The sequence below is a fragment of the Rhinoderma darwinii genome, chromosome 6 (assembly GCF_050947455.1).
Source record: "Rhinoderma darwinii isolate aRhiDar2 chromosome 6, aRhiDar2.hap1, whole genome shotgun sequence".
Taxonomy (NCBI): Eukaryota; Metazoa; Chordata; class Amphibia; order Anura; family Rhinodermatidae; genus Rhinoderma; species Rhinoderma darwinii.
In genome coordinates this window covers 56397373-56413266 of record NC_134692.1, presented here as the reverse complement: position 1 = coordinate 56413266, position 15894 = coordinate 56397373, and the positions used below count along the sequence as shown (strand labels likewise).

General features: G+C 42.2%; 1 protein-coding gene and 1 long non-coding RNA gene across 2 annotated transcripts in view; one reads left to right on the top strand and one right to left on the bottom strand.

The window, feature by feature from the left end:
• Positions 1-4884, bottom strand: part of LOC142656318 (cyclic nucleotide-binding domain-containing protein 2-like) — a 37313-nt gene extending 32429 nt beyond the window's left edge. Inside the window, exons 1-2 of the mRNA XM_075831217.1 lie at positions 4803-4884; positions 3739-3770 (exon numbers count right to left, since the gene is read on the bottom strand). Coding sequence (XP_075687332.1) covers positions 3739-3770; positions 4803-4875 — 105 coding nt within the window. The 5' untranslated portion in view covers positions 4876-4884. The remainder of the gene's footprint in view (positions 1-3738; positions 3771-4802) is intronic.
• A 175-nt stretch (positions 4885-5059) lies between these two features.
• The window catches only part of LOC142656317 (uncharacterized), a 31608-nt gene continuing 20773 nt past the window's right edge, over positions 5060-15894 (top strand). The window contains exons 1-2 of the long non-coding RNA XR_012849652.1: positions 5060-5193; positions 15386-15504. This is a non-coding gene — a long non-coding RNA (uncharacterized LOC142656317). The remainder of the gene's footprint in view (positions 5194-15385; positions 15505-15894) is intronic.

The following is a 15894-nucleotide window of genomic DNA, read 5'->3' as shown; positions in this document are numbered from 1 at the left end:
ACGACTGGTTTTCCAACATGTGTTCTCTCTTCTTTATACCCCCTACTTGTCTCTCCATCGGAGAACTCACATCCGTCCTATCTGACCAAGAGAGTGATCTAAACATGCATTTTACAATGATTTTGCATAATTCCCACTATCCAGTAGAATACAAGAAGCTGGGTTTAAAATTCTGATGAAATGTTACAAGGTAGCCTGCAAAATGCATAGTCTTTTCCCGTCTGCCTCTCCTATTTGCTGGAGATGCTGATCCTACGTATGTGGAAACTATTCTACACTTTTTCTGGGAGTGTTGGAAGATGGCTGAGTTCTAGGAAACTGGCGTATCACCTCGAAATTTACGGATTACACTCTTCCTAAGACTCCAAGTTTCTTCCTGCTACATCCCCATATCCTCCTACAAGAAGTTGATTGTCCGCCACCTGATTAATGTGGCTCATTCTTGCATACCAGTCCTTTAGAAGCAGGTGGACCCTCCTATGATGCACTTTTGGTTTCAGAAAGTCCAGTAGGTGAAATGTATGGAAGATACAGCCTCTTTATGGGATAATCATGACAAACTCCCCCCCCCCCCCGTTTTATTTACTTGCTCTCTCTCTTCCTTCCTTTGTCTTTCTTTCTGCTCTTTGCAGGATTCTTTTACGTATTAGTCTGCTTTTACCATTGTTAAATTTGATGTATTGTTTAGACAATAATCTTCTCATTTGATGACTATATGGCAGTGAGTCTACTATCTGGCGAACTCCGTCTCATATATTGATGTGTTGTCTAGGTCCACCATTTATCTAATGTGTCATTAGCCTCTGCATAGGCCACCCACGCAGCTTATTTTAATTGTAAACTGTTTATTTGTTGTCTATAAAAAAGTTTTTTTTATGCATTGAAAAAAAGGCAGAATTTGAAAAAATAAATAAATTATACAAATTCTGATAGACTGTTCACATTCAGAAAGTCTTCGGACCCCTTCAGTTTTTTCACACTTTGTTATGTTGAGGTCTTGTGCTAAAATAAAAAAAATGCACGTTTTTTCACATCTTTTTGCACCCAATACCCCATAATGGCAAAGTGAAAACAGAATATTCTAATTTTTTGCAAATTTATTAAAAATGAAAACCTCAAATTTCGCATGGACATAAGTATTCAGACCCTTTGCTATGACTCTTGAAATTTAGCTCTGGGGGCCTCCCATTTCTCTAGATCATCTTTAAAATGTTTCTACACCTTGATTGGAGTCCACCTGTGGTAAATTCATTTGATTGGACATAATTTGGAAAGATACACCCCTGGTCTATATAAGGTCTCACAGCTGACAATGCATATCAGAGCAAAAACCAAGCCATGAGGAGGAAACAACTGCCTGTAGAGCTTATCGACAGGATTGTGTGGAGGCACAGATCTGGAGAAGGGTACAAAAAAATTTCTGCTGCACTGAAAGTTCCTAAGAGTGGCCTCCATAATTCTTAAATGGAAGAAGTTTGGAACAACCGGGACTCTTTCTAGAGCTGGCCGCCCCTCCAAACTAAGGCCCCATGGACACAGTCCACGAGTGCCGGCTGCTGATGGCCGTCTGCATTTTTCGCGCTGTGCTCCCATACTAAGTATGGAAGCACGGCCCGTAAAACACGAAAAAACGGATATGCTCCATATTTCTCCGAACAGTTCTACGGCCTGGACACCCATCCATAGCTATATGGAAAGGTGTCCTCGGCCAATGGAACTGAATGGGCCCGTAATTACGGACCGTAATTGTGGTCAGTAATTACAGGCGATTTTACAGTCGTGTGCATGGGGCCTAAGTAATCAGTGTAGAAGGGCCTTGGTAAGGGAGGTGACCAAGAACCCAATAGTTACTCTGGCTGACCTCCAAAGATCCTGTGTACAGATGGGAGAAACTCCACCAATATGGGCTCTATGGCGGAGTTGACAGAAAGAAGCCTCTCCTCAGTAAAAGACACATGAAAGCCCGTCTGGAGTTTGCAAAAAAGCACATAAAGGACTCTCAGACTGTGAGAAACAAGATTCTGTGGTCTGACAAAAACAAGATTGAACTTGTTGGCCTCAATTCTAAGTGTCATGTCTGGAGGAAACCAGGCACCACTAATCACCTGCCCAATACCATCCCTACAGTGAAGAATGGTGGTGGTAGCATCATGCGGTGGGGGTGTTTTTCAGCGGCAGATGAGTGGAGAAAAGTACATAAATATTCTTAATGAAAACCTGATCCAAAGTGCTCTGGAACTCACACTAGGCCGAGGGTTTACCTTCCAACAAGACAATGGCCCTAAGCTCACAGCCAAGACAACACAGGGGTGGCTTAGGGACAACTCTGTGAATGTCCTTGAGTGGCCCAGCCAGAGCCCTGACTTGAAACCAATGGAACATCTCTGGAGAGACCTGAAAATGGCTGTCCACCGACACTCCCCATCCAACCTTACAGAGCTTGGGAGAATCTGCAGAGAAGAATGTCAGAGAATCCCAAAATCCAGGTGTTCAAACCTTGTGGAAGAAGACTGGAGGCTGTTATTGCTGGCAAAGGTGCTTCAACTAAGTAGGGCCCCATGCAGACGACTGTGCCTGTAGTCACGGTCCGGACATATAAAGTATGGGAGCACGGTCCGTAAAAATAAAAAAATAGGACATGTCCTATCTTTTGCGGAGCTTTTCTGCAGCATCGACACTTTCTTTTAAATATATGGGAAGGTGCCCGTGGGCAATAGAAGTGAATGGGTCCGTAATTACGGACCGTAATCATGGTCCGTAATTACGAACAAATTCTATGGTCGCGTGCACGGGGACTAAAGTTTATAAATACTTATGTCAATGCAATATTTTAGTTTTTTTTTCACAATAAATTAGCAAAGATTATTAACATTCTGTTTTCACTTTGTCATTATGGGGTATTGAGCGCAGAATGATGGGGGAAAACATAATTTTTTTTTATTTTAGCACAAGGCCTCAACATAACAAAATGTGAAAAAATGTAAAGGGTCTGAAGACTTTCCGAATGCATTGTAGATGTACCCTAACCATTCTACGAGGGTGTCAAAAATGATCCGCACACTGGCTGTAGAATTTATTTTAATCAACTTTCAGCAAAGTCAAACACATCATTTTTTAACATAATCTCCCTTCTTTTCAACACACTTTGACCATCAGTCAACAAGCTTTGAAGTTCCCACGTTAAAAAATGTTTCAGGCTAAGCTGCGAGTCACGAATGCACCGCTGTCTTCACCTCTTTATCAGACGTAAATCTTTGTTCTCCTAGGGCTTCTTTCAGGGGACTAAACAGGTGATAGTCTATCCAATAGAATCAGTTCACGTGCACGCTCAATGTTATCAGCAATCATGGATGTGGACGGGCGGACGGCTCCTTCTTCATGGCAGACACTTGTGCGGCCTTCCTTGAACTTTTCTATCCAGTCATACACACTTAATGACAAAACCCGTTCTCCATACTGTGCACAAAGTCTTTGATATATATCGGCATCAGACACACCCTCAGACCACAAAAAATGAATCACTGCACGCTGCTCTAATTTCGTGCAAATCACAAGTGGTGCAGCCACTGTTTCTCACATCTCAGTCACAAATAAACAGACATAACACGTTCAAACCTGCACAGCAGTAACTGGGGAAACAACGACCTCGTACGAAATACGGAAAACAGAAGTTTTAATATAACCAGAGTGCGGATAATTTTTGACTCACCCTCGTATATTTACCTTGCATTTTCTTACCATTGTCATAGAGGTTGCTACTTGAACAAGACCTAAAAGTAAGACAAATATACTGTTAAAATGATCTGCATGATGATGGAATTAGCCACACATTATGATAGCATCCTGTTTACTGGCCCCTAGAGCCTGCTTTTCCAAAGAACAACACTGGACACTGGCTGTTAGGCCTCATGCACACGACCGTAAAAACACCCGTTATTACGGGTCGTAAGTACGACCCGTAATAACGGGCTCATAGACTTCTATTGGCCACGGGTACCTTCCCGTTTTCTTACGAGAGAACATGTCCTATTTCAGGCCGTAATAACGGCACGGACAGCCCATAGAAGTCTATGGAGCTCCCGTAATGACGGGTGGCTACGTGTGTGCACCCGTCATTACGGGAGCGTTGCTAGGCTACGTCGGTAAATAGTCACTGTCCAGAGTGCTGAAAGAGTTAACTGATCGGCAGTAACTCTTTCAGCACCCTGGACAGTGAATTCCGATCAGAATATAGAGCAACCTGTAAAAAAAAAGACGTTCATACTTACCGAGAACTTCCTGCTTCCTCCAGTCTGGTCTCCCGGCCGTTGCCTTGGTGACGCGTCCCTCTCGACATCTGGCCCGACTTCCCTGGATGACGTTTCAGCCCATGTGACCGCTGCAGCCAATCACAGGCCAATCACAGGCTGCAGCGGTCACATGGACTGCCGCGTCATCCAGGGATGTCGGGCTGGATGTGAAGAGAGGGACGCGTCACCAAGACAACGGCCGGGTAAGTATGAATTTCTTTAACTTTTATTACAGAAAGGGCTGTCCCTTCTCTTTATCCTGCACTGATAGAGAGAAGGGCTGCCGATTAGTGAAGTGTAATTTTGCAGCCAAAAACGTGCCTGTAAATACGGGTGGAATACGGGTGACACCGGGCCCGTATTTACAGGCACAGGCCCGTAAATACTGGTGCAAAACGGGTCGAATACGTGTGACCAAGGACCCGTATTTACGCGAGTATTTACGGGTGGGAAAAATACGGTTGTGTGCATGAGGCCTTAGCTGTACTAGAAATGTCAATGGCTTGTATGTACCTGTCTTTCTTTCAGCTGTATCTTTAGATTGCATTTGCGGCAGGCCCGTCTTGACAGCATTATTAGTATTCATTATAACCACAGAATTTTAAAATGATGTTGAGCAAGATGATAAACTCTGACTTCTAATGTAGCAATAAATGTGGCTAAAAATTGACAGCAGTTGTGACATCATAACAAAGTGGAATGATATGGAAGTTCCTTAGCCTAAGTTATTCCCTGTATGAGCCTAAGGAATTATATTCAGTCATGTGCATAATTTGCACTCTGTAACCTGGTTGAAAATACATTTTGGGAAAACCTGGCAACACTAACCAGAAAATCTACATTGAGTATGCCTGAAAATGAAGCACAAAGCCTGCATTACTTCATATGAAACATTTACTGAGAGGTAACCCAACACACTCATACACTGAATGCCAATATCCAGAGCTACGCTCCTACCATTCCACTTGGTTTATCCCTTAAAAACCTAAGACCTCATATACTGCTAAGGCCCTTTTTAGATTACATTTCTTCCCTACGTTTAGGGAAAGCTCCTGACATATATGATAAATGTGTCCATAGGGCTAACATTTTGAAGGATTGAATAGCGTAATAGACTACGCTATTCTGACTGTGGGATCCTGCAAAAAAGTAAACTGCACGGTATACTTTATTTTTAACATGTGAGCCTATGGGTGACGGATACGTTAAACGCATGTGTCGGGTAGCTCCAGTGACGTAACTGTCCATATATTGGTACCATTTTGGAGTAGATGCGACTTTTTCATCACTTTTTATCACATTTTTTTTAGTCAGGATTCACAGAAAATAGCAATTTTTCCATAGTGTTTTATTTAATTTTTTTACGGCGTTCACTGTGCGGGTTAAATAATGTAATAACTTTATATGCGTAACTTTTTTACTTTATTTTATTTTTTTAATAGTAAAGCAATTTGTAAGGGGAAAAAGTGGGTTTTTCATTTTTTTTCACATTTTTTTTTTTTTAAACTTTTTTTAAACTTTTTTACTAGTCACACCAGGGGACTTTAATATGTGATCATCCGATCGCTATTATAATGCACTGCAATACTTTTGTATTGCAGTGTATTACTGCCTGTCTGTTTAAAATGGACAGGCATCTGCTAGGACATGCCTCTGGCATGAAATAGCAGGCATTCACTACAGGCAGACCTGGGGGCCTTTATTAGGCCCCCGGCTGCTATTGGAGACACCAACACTCAGCGATCTTATCGCCGGGTGTCAGTGGGATGAGAGGGAGTTAAATGGGTGAGATAGATACTTATATCGATCTCACACGTTCGAGCAGGGACGCTCCTAGCCCTCAGCTGCCTCTGGCAGCTGAGAGCAGGGAGTTTTGACAGCTCCCTGCTCTGTTTATTTATCCTGATGCAGTGCCGTAAAAAGGCTTATGCATCAGAATAAAGCCCATTAGTAGCCGCCGTGAAAAGGCATATTGGCGGTCACTAACGGGTTATTAAGAACACGTTAAATAAATAAATAACGGACAATGTTTTCTTCACCATTCAATAAAGCTGTGGCCTACCCCCACTTATTTACCCACAAAATTCCTGTGTTTTATTTGACATAGCTTTACGCAGCAAACTCAGGGAGTTCGTATGTTACTACAGTCATAGTAGAAGTGGTGCGCAGAAAAATGTACAAACAGTAACACCTCCATAATGATAGCTTGGTGCAGGGCCTGGGGGGAGATGAATGACACAAAGAGAGAATCGCTTATGCCCAGCACCAGGCATTACACAATGTATACGTACGGTGTTTCTTTATCTAGATCTAACAGACAATCCTCCTCTAACCATACCCTCATTGCTCAAGGATCCCCCCTTACTACTTGTTGCAATTCTTCACTGCCTGATGAAAGTTTCTCAACAAATTAACACAGATGATGGGATTGTTAGAAGACACAGCTCTGATACACATACTGTAACTGTAACGAGCCGTGCACCTGTGTGTCCATCGCATGACCATGGACAGAATTGTATCCACTGAATAAACAATGCATTTTCCTACTGAATAACAACAAGCAGAGATCCTGAAAAGAGTGAGATATTAATACAGACAGTAAATTGGAAAATTGTATAACTTCATTATACAAAAAAAATAAAAAAATTTGTAAAAAATCCCCAGCTCAAGAATATGCCAAATCCCAATTGCACAACAATACTAACAAATAGTCAAATGTCAGTTTACTGAAGAATAAACCTTCTTACACAAAATAGCTATATAGTTCTGGGCTCCAAACTGTAAAAAGGATATAGGAGAACTGGAGAGGGTTCAAAGGCGGTCGACTAGATTATTAAATGGGATTGGAGATGTCCCATACAAAGGCTAGAGAAATTGGACTTGTTCAGCTTGGAAAATAGATGTCTTGGAAGTGATCTTATTAACATGTATAAGTATATGTGTGGTCAATATAAAGAACTAGCACACAATCTGTTTTTTCCAAGGACTCTACAAAGGACCAGGGGACATTCATTGCGTGTGGAAGAAAAAAGTTTCAGACATCAATATAGGAAAGGGTTCTTTACAGTTAGGGTAGTCAAACTATGGAATGCCCTACCCGAAGAGGTAGTAATGGCAGATACTATGTCAGCATTTAAAAAAAAAGGCTGATTTACTCACAAATGGCATTGAGGTTTAGGGTATGTGCACACACACTAATTACGTCCGTTATTGACGGACGTATTTCGGCCGCAAGTACCGGACCGAACACAGTGCAGGGAGCCGGGCTCCTAGCATCATACTTATATACGATGCTAGGAGTCCCTGCCTCGCTGCAGGACAACTGTCCCGTACTGTAATCATGTTTTCAGTACGGGACCGTTGTCCTGCAGCGAGGCAGGGACTCCTAGCATCGTACATAAGTATGATGCTAGGAGCCCGGCTCCCTGCACTGTGTTCGGTCCGGTACTTGCGACCGAAATACGTCCGTCAATTACGGATGTAATTAGTGTGTGTGCACATACCCTTATAATTAATCGAGCAATGAATGACGTGTAATTTAATGAGAAGGAATGAACTTGATGGGCCTGTGTCTTTTTTTCAACATATGTAACTATGTAACTACTATGTAACTATGTCTGCATCTAGAATTATTTTGTGCAATTTGGCACATTTCATTTTAGAGTAATTTAAGAACAGATGTTTGTACCACTCTAGACATTTTTAAAAAGTGTCAGAAAAGAGTCCGTGGCTTAGTGGGAAGGGGCATGGCTTAACCCCTTAGTGACCAGCCCATTTTAGGCCTTAATGACCAAGCTATTTTATTCGTTTTTCTATAGTCGCATTCAAAGAGCTATAACGTTCTTATTTTTTCGTCTACATAGCTGTATGAGGACTTGTTTTTTGCGGGATTAGTTGTGCTTTTTAATGGCACCATTTTTGGGTACATATAATTTTTATATTAACGTTTATTAACCTTTTTGGGGGGGATTATAAAAAAAAACTGAAATTCCGCCATTGTTCTATGCGTTTTTAAATTGACGCCGTTCACTATGCGACGTAAATAACATGTTACCTTTATTCTATGGGTCGGTACGATTACGGCGATACCACATGTGTAGAGGTTTTTTTATGTTTTACGACTTTTGCACAATAAAAACACTTTTGAACTAAAATTATTTGTTTTTGCATCGTCGCTTTCCAAGAGCCGTAATTTTTTTATTTTTCCATCAATGTAGTGATTTTTTGGGCTTGTTTTCTGCGGGACAAGACGTAGTTTTGAATGGTACTGTTTTGGGGAGCATGGCACTTATTGATTCATTTTTATTATGACTTTTTTGGGGGGCAATGGAAAAAAATTGCAATTTCGCCATGGTTTTTTGCAGTTTTTTTTTACGGTGTTCACTTTGCGGTTTAAATTACATATTAACTTTATTAATGGAGTTATTACGGTCGCGGCGATACCACATATGTGTACTTTTTTTATTTTTTTACACTTTTACTAAATAAAACCACTTTTTATGGAAAAAAATGGTTTTATTTATTTTTTTACTGTACTTTTTATTAATAATATTTATTTCACTTTGATGACTGATTTTATTAGTCCCACTAGGGGACTTTACTGTGCGATATTCCGATCGCTGCTATAATACTCTGGTATACTTCGTATACCAGAGCATTATTGCCTGTCAGTGTAAATCTGACAGGCAATCTGTTAGGACGTGCCTCCGGCGCGTCCTAACAGGAATATGTCCAGGGCAGACCTGGGGGCTTTTATCAAGCCCCCGGCTGCCATGACACCCCATCAGAGACCCACGATTTCATTCGCGGGCCGCCGATGGGTGACAGAGGGAGCGCACTCCCTCTGTAAACAAAGTTAAATGCCGCGGTCGCTATTGACGGCGGCATTTAACGGGTTAAACGGCCGCGATCGAAGTAAACTTCGATCGCGGGCGTTGGAGCAGGAGCTCAGCTGTCATCAGACAGCAGAGCCCCGGCTCCAGCCTGCACGGGAGACCCGTGCAGGACTTAGACTAGGCTGACGTGAAAAGGCGTCAGCCTAGCCTAAAGCCCATTAGTGACCGACGTAAAAAGGCGTATTAGTGGTCACTAAGGGGTACTGTAATCATGTTTTCAGTACGGGACCGTTGTCCTGCAGCGAGGCAGGGACTCCTAGCATCGTACATAAGTATGATGCTAGGAGCCCGGCTCCCTGCACTGTGTTCGGTCCGGTACTTGCGGCCGAAATACGTCCGTCAATTACGGATGTAATTAGTGTGTGTGCACATACCCTTATAATTAATCGAGCAATGAATGACGTGTAATTTAATGAGAAGGAATGAACTTGATGGGCCTGTGTCTTTTTTTCAACATATGTAACTATGTAACTACTATGTAACTATGTCTGCATCTAGAATTATTTTGTGCAATTTGGCACATTTCATTTTAGAGTAATTTAAGAACAGATGTTTGTACCACTCTAGACATTTTTAAAAAGTGTCAGAAAAGAGTCCGTGGCTTAGTGGGAAGGGGCATGGCTTAAATATATCAAAGTGCGCCCAACAAAAGCTAAGCCAACCAAGAGTTGCTACAATGAATAGCGAAGTATCCAGCAGGTCTAGCAAGATGCAATAAAATGTACAGCATGCACCACTGTTAAATTTGGTGCATTTTCAAACTGCCTAGTCTAAGTTAATGCTGTCTAATGGTGCACTCACACGTGGCATACTTGCTTTGTATTTCCACAGCGTACACATACTCTGCAGAAAAATACAATGTATGCCTCACTCTTAAATTTTTTTTCAACGTTTTAAAAAGTATGTGTGTGAAGGAGGACTGAATCTTAACTGCAATTAGGGTATGTTCACACGCGGAGTTAAAAACTTCTGAAAATACGGAGCTGTTTTCAAGGGAAAACAGCTCCTGATTTTCAGACATTTTTTAAGCCACTCGCGATTTTCGCTGAGTTTTTCGCAGCATTTTTTACGGCCGTTTTTGGAGCTGTTTTCTATAGAGTCAATGAAAAACGGCTCCAAAAACGTCCCAAGAAGTGACCGGCACTTCTTTTTCGCTGCCATTTTTTTACGCGGCCGTTTTTCCTATTGAAATCAATGGGCAGATGTTTGGAGGCGTTCTGCTTCTGATTTTTCGGCCGTTTTTCAGGCGTTTACGGCCCGAAAAACGGTTGAAAATAGGTCGTGTGAACATACCCTCATAGTCAGGGCCGGCGTCAGCATATATGGACAGTGACGTCTAGGATTTCTCCTGAAGCGGAATCCCCAGCCAGAGTGTCGGAATGCTCTGGCTGGGGATTCCACTCCTGTGAGTTCCCCCGCAAAAGGGCCTACTAAGTCTGTGTCGCCAAAGTGCCCACATAAACCTGGAGCAGGCCCTGATAGTACAGGCAATATGATTTTCATTTACTGCATGCCTAAGAATAAATTACTTGATGGAGCTCACAGGTAGGAGTAGGTCAAAGGCGCAAATGGTTCTTGAACTCCTTGACTTATATCCGTTTAGATGGTGCAGCGGCCTTGGTGTGTGTGGCTCAGGGCTGGGATCTGTTGAGCTGCTAGGTCATTCTTCTTTCTGGTGTTACGATGGCATTGGTGAACATGCAATCCGCCACACAATGTATGAACTTGAATGAGATCAATGTGAAATGTGATTACATGGTCAGATCAAAATGTTTACTAAAACCTCAATGGGTTCTGTACTTTAATCACTGGGATATGCTATTTTTGTGTGATGAGTGATGGTCTACACTGCTGGGACGCTCACCTATGAGAATGAAGGGGCCACTTATAGTTTTACCAACTACAGCAGTGCACTTATCTAAGCACTGTACCTGGTATTGCAGATAAGCCCCATTCACTTAGATACAATAAAAGACACATCACATGGACGAAAGCACAGTGTCTGGTAAAACTTCAAGAGGGTCGCAGTAATCTGAGAGCTGTTGCTCCTTCTTTCTTGAGATACGCCATCAATGCGCGACCGATGGGGGTCCAACCAACACTTCAAGTAAATGTACTTAAAACAATTCATTGGAATAGTAAATAATTGTTGGGACTCTCCACAGCCTCCCTCAGCACTAAGCCTTGCTATTTATACTGATTCACTTATATCATAAATACAAATAATCTCAGGTATACCTTAAGGCCAAAATTATATTAATTTGAGGTGTTTCAGCCACACCCTTTGCAAGCAGGTGCGTAAAATCAAGTACACAGCTATGCGAACCCTTAGACAAACACTAGAATGGATTGTACTGAAAAGCTCAGTGACTTGGCGCTGCCATGGGATGCCACCTTTGCCACAAGTCAGTTTGTGAAATTTTTAACCTGCTCGATTCTGCCCCGGTCAACTGTAAGTGCGATTATTGTGTGATTATTTCAAAGTGGAAGTGTCTAAGTGTAACAGTAGCTTAGCCACGCAAACTCACAGAGCGGGGTCGGTGAGGGCTGAAGTGCGTCGTGCATAAAAATGGCCTATCGTCTGTTGCATTGCTCATTACAGAGTTCCAAATTGCCTCTGGAAGTGACATCAGCACAAGAACTGTGCGTCAGGAACCTCTTGAAATAGGTTTCCATCGTCAAGCGGCTGCATACAAGCCTTAGATCACCGTGGGCAATGCTAGCTGGAGTTGTGTAAAACGCGCCGCCACTGGACTCTGGAGCAGTGTAAACAGGTTATCTGGAGTGATATATCATGTATCAGTATCTGGAAGTCTGATGGATGAATGAGGGTTTGAAAGATGGCAGGAGAATGCATGGAAAATGTACTTATGGATATGGGCATGAGTATGCGAAATAGAAAGGACTCCAGGGCTATCCGCTCAGAAAGCCTACTTTTAGGGCACACTATATGTTGCCCTAACAACCGCCTGTGCCATAGTTACACAATGTAATGTATTAGCATATAGGAGTATGCTAATACATTATAAGTACAAAATAAAGTTGTAAATAAAGTTATCCCTTAATGGGATTAAAAAAAAGTAACAAATAAAAAAGTCCAAAAAATAAATTGTCATTATTTTGCATAAAACATATTTTATTGCTAATACATTACATATAAGCAAAAAAAAATCCACATATTATCTATCTACAGGACCATAATAACCTGAAGAAATAATTTAAAGGTTATACTTTTCACAACGTGCCTCCCTAAACATAAACACAGAACCCAGTGTGAACACAGCCGTATTTATAATATATACACCTAATTTAATTTAGCCTTTTCCCGCCACAGCCATTTTTAGTTTTCTTATTTTAATCTTTTTCCTCCCCGCATTACAGGAGCCACAACTTTTTTATTTTTAAGTCGACATTTGAGGGATTTTTTTGTCTGGGACAAATTGTAGTTTTTAATGGCATCATTTAATGTATTGTATAATGTACTGATAAACGTTTAAAAATTATTTTGTGGGTTGGAATGGAAAAAACAGCAATCCTTCCATTGTTTTTTACATTTTATTCTTACGGCGTTCTAATAGTGGTAAAAATGACATGTTAGTTTATTCTGCAGGTCAAAACAGATACGGTAATAACAAATTTATATAGGGTTCTTTATGTTTCACTGCTTTACTTACAAAATAAAAACGATTTGTTAAAAAAAATGTGTTTTGTGTCGCCATATACTGAGACACATAACTTTTTTTTATTTTTCCGGTAAAAGAGCTGTATGAGGGCTTGTTTTTTGTGAGGTGAGCTGTAGCTTTTATTAACACCATTTTGAGGTACATGCGACTTTCTGATCACTTTTTATTCCTAATTTTTAGGAATGGCCAGGTTGTCAGATTATTTTATTTATAATAGTTCAGACTTTTAGGCTGGGTTCACATCAGCGTTGGTTTTCCGTTTATGGGTTCCATTGCAGTTTTCCATCGGAGGAACCCATGAATGGAAAGCCAATCGGAAACTAAAGCTTCCGATTGCATTACCATTGATTTCAATGGTAATATTTCTGTTTGCCTTGGTTTCTATTCATTTCCGCTACAACGGAATCCCATAAATGGAAAACCAATGCTGATGTAAACAGGCGCTTACAGATGCGGCGATACTAGTTATGTTTATTTTTTCATTGTTTACATGGGGGAAATTTCATTTTACTTTTAATAATATATTTTTTTCTATATTTCTAATAACTTTATTTATTTAATCTTTACTTTTTTTTTGTTACGCTGGGGAGCTTGAACAGGTGATTGGTAGATCCAGGGCCGGCTCCAGGTTTATGTGGGCTCTTGGGCGACACAGACTTAGTGGGCCCCTTTGCGGGGGAACTCACCGCGGAGGTAAAATGTCAGAAAACGTCACTTTGTTACCACGGTTTGTAGAAGGTAGGCCCCCAGTTTGTACCCCATAAAGTTAGTTCCCTCCCAGGTAGTGCCACACCCCCCCTCTCAGGTAGTGCCACCCAGACCCCCCTCCCAGGTAGTGCCACACAGCCCTCTCCCAGGTAGTGTCACACAGCCCCCCTCCCAGGTTGTGCCACATGGCTTCCCCTGTAGATAGTGCCATACAGCCGCCCTATAGATATTGCCATACAGCCCCCCTGTAGATATCGCCATACAACCCCCTGTAGATAGCGCCATACAGCCCCTGTAGATAGTGCCACATAGCCCTCCTGTAGATAGTGCCATACAGACCCCCCTGTAGATAGCGCCATACAGCCCCCTGTAGATAGCACTATACAGCTCCCCTGTAAAGAGCGCCATACAGCTCCATGTAAGGAGCGCCATACGGCCCCCCTGTTGAGAGTGTCATATGCCTCCCCTGTAAATATTGCCATATGCCCCCCTGTAGATAGCGCCATACAGCTACCCTGTAGATAACGCCATACAGCTCCCCTGTAGATAACGCCATACAGCCCCCTGTAGATAGCGCCATATAGCTCCCGCTGTAGATAGCACCATACAGCCCCCCTGTAGATAGCGCCATACAGCCCCACTCCTGTAGATAGAGCTATATTGTGACCTTCCCTGTAGATTGCCCCATATAGCGACCCCCAAAGAAATAAAACAAAATAACATCATAGTCGCCTAGGCCTCCTTCTCGTGACGAACAGAGCGAATCAACGCCGACGGGATCCTTGAGTAGGCCGGTGTGATCCAGTTATATCATCACACCAGCCTGCGCAGGGATCCTGTCCCTGCGTATGACAGGCTGCAGGCCGAACGTTGCCTGTAGCCTAGTAAATTGCAGCATAGAGAGATATCTCCCTACTCTGCCATAGTGTTCAATAATATCTGCATCCTAAGGACGCAGATACTATTGAATGTGGCATCGCTACCGCTGTAGCAGCCATAGTGGCTGCTAGTGGTGCCACCGGGCATGGGGGGGGCCTGTGAATGCGTAGTGTAGTGGGTCCAAGGGTAGTGTAGTGGGTCCCGACACTTTCCCAGTTTCGCCGGGTGTTAACACCGGCCCTGGGTAGATCGCTGCTTGATACACTGCAACAGTTATATAATGCACTGTATTGTGTTTTTTTCATTCTATTAAGTCCTGCCTCTGGCAAGGCTTAAGAGAATAGGAGGACAAAGACAGCAGACCCAGGGGCCTTCAATAGGCCCCAGCTAGCTGGACAATCCATTGGCACCTTCCGATTGTGTTGCGAGGGGGGTACAATGGGGTGTCAGAGGGCCCTCTCTGTCTAATTCTAATGAATTTAATGCAGCCTTGCTATTGACCGTGGCATCTAAGCAGTTAAATGGCTGGGATCAAAATTATCTCCGATTTCGGTTGGTAAAGTAGAGTGTTAGCTGTATTATATAGGTGACACCCACAGTGTATGGCGCAGACTCAGATCGTGAGCCTGCTTCATATTTCCCCTCCGATGTCCAACGTACATGTATGTTAAGAATGGGTTAAATAAGTGACAGTTAGACAACCAATCATCTGCTTGTTTTTTTTATCATTTTAATAAGTGACAGTTAGACACAACCAATCAGATGCTTTCTTTTTTTCTGTTACTTGTTAGGTGACAGTTGGAATGTGATGGTGGCTGCAGGTAAGAAGCTCCTTGTTATAAATGCCCCCAGCTCTGGTACTAGGCAGATATGAGATATCACATGTGTATATCCTCTGGGATGTAAATATTCATTTATAATTCTTTTATAGTGAACGTTTCATGTACAAGCTGATACATCAAAGTCTCAAGAGACCACGTTCCAGCAGTAATCTCAGCACCAAGACTCAGCGTCTACCTCCCAGTCCAATGACTACCAAGTGTCCTTCAGGTAGAAGAGTCTATGAGGGAAATTACTGGTGATGTAGTATGAGAGTATTGAAGTATGAAGTGATCGGGATAACATAAGATGATAGGTGAGGTAGCATAAAATGATTGGAGCAGTCAGATGGTAGGAGTCGGGGGATGAGATGTTTGGGGATATCTGAGATGATGGGGGAGTCAAAAGGTTTTGATTTTGGGCCTGAATGACATGATGTACAGTACGGTAGTTGGTACAACTCAAAGCTCTGTTTTATTACACATCTGTTGTGTATGATCTCAACGTATATATGCCCAATGTATCCATAGCCTTTAATAGGGCCGATATATGGCAAAAGTGTGTCCTTTTTATACTGTACAGTTGCATACATTGGGCCTTTGTGTTCAGTGTATCCATTAC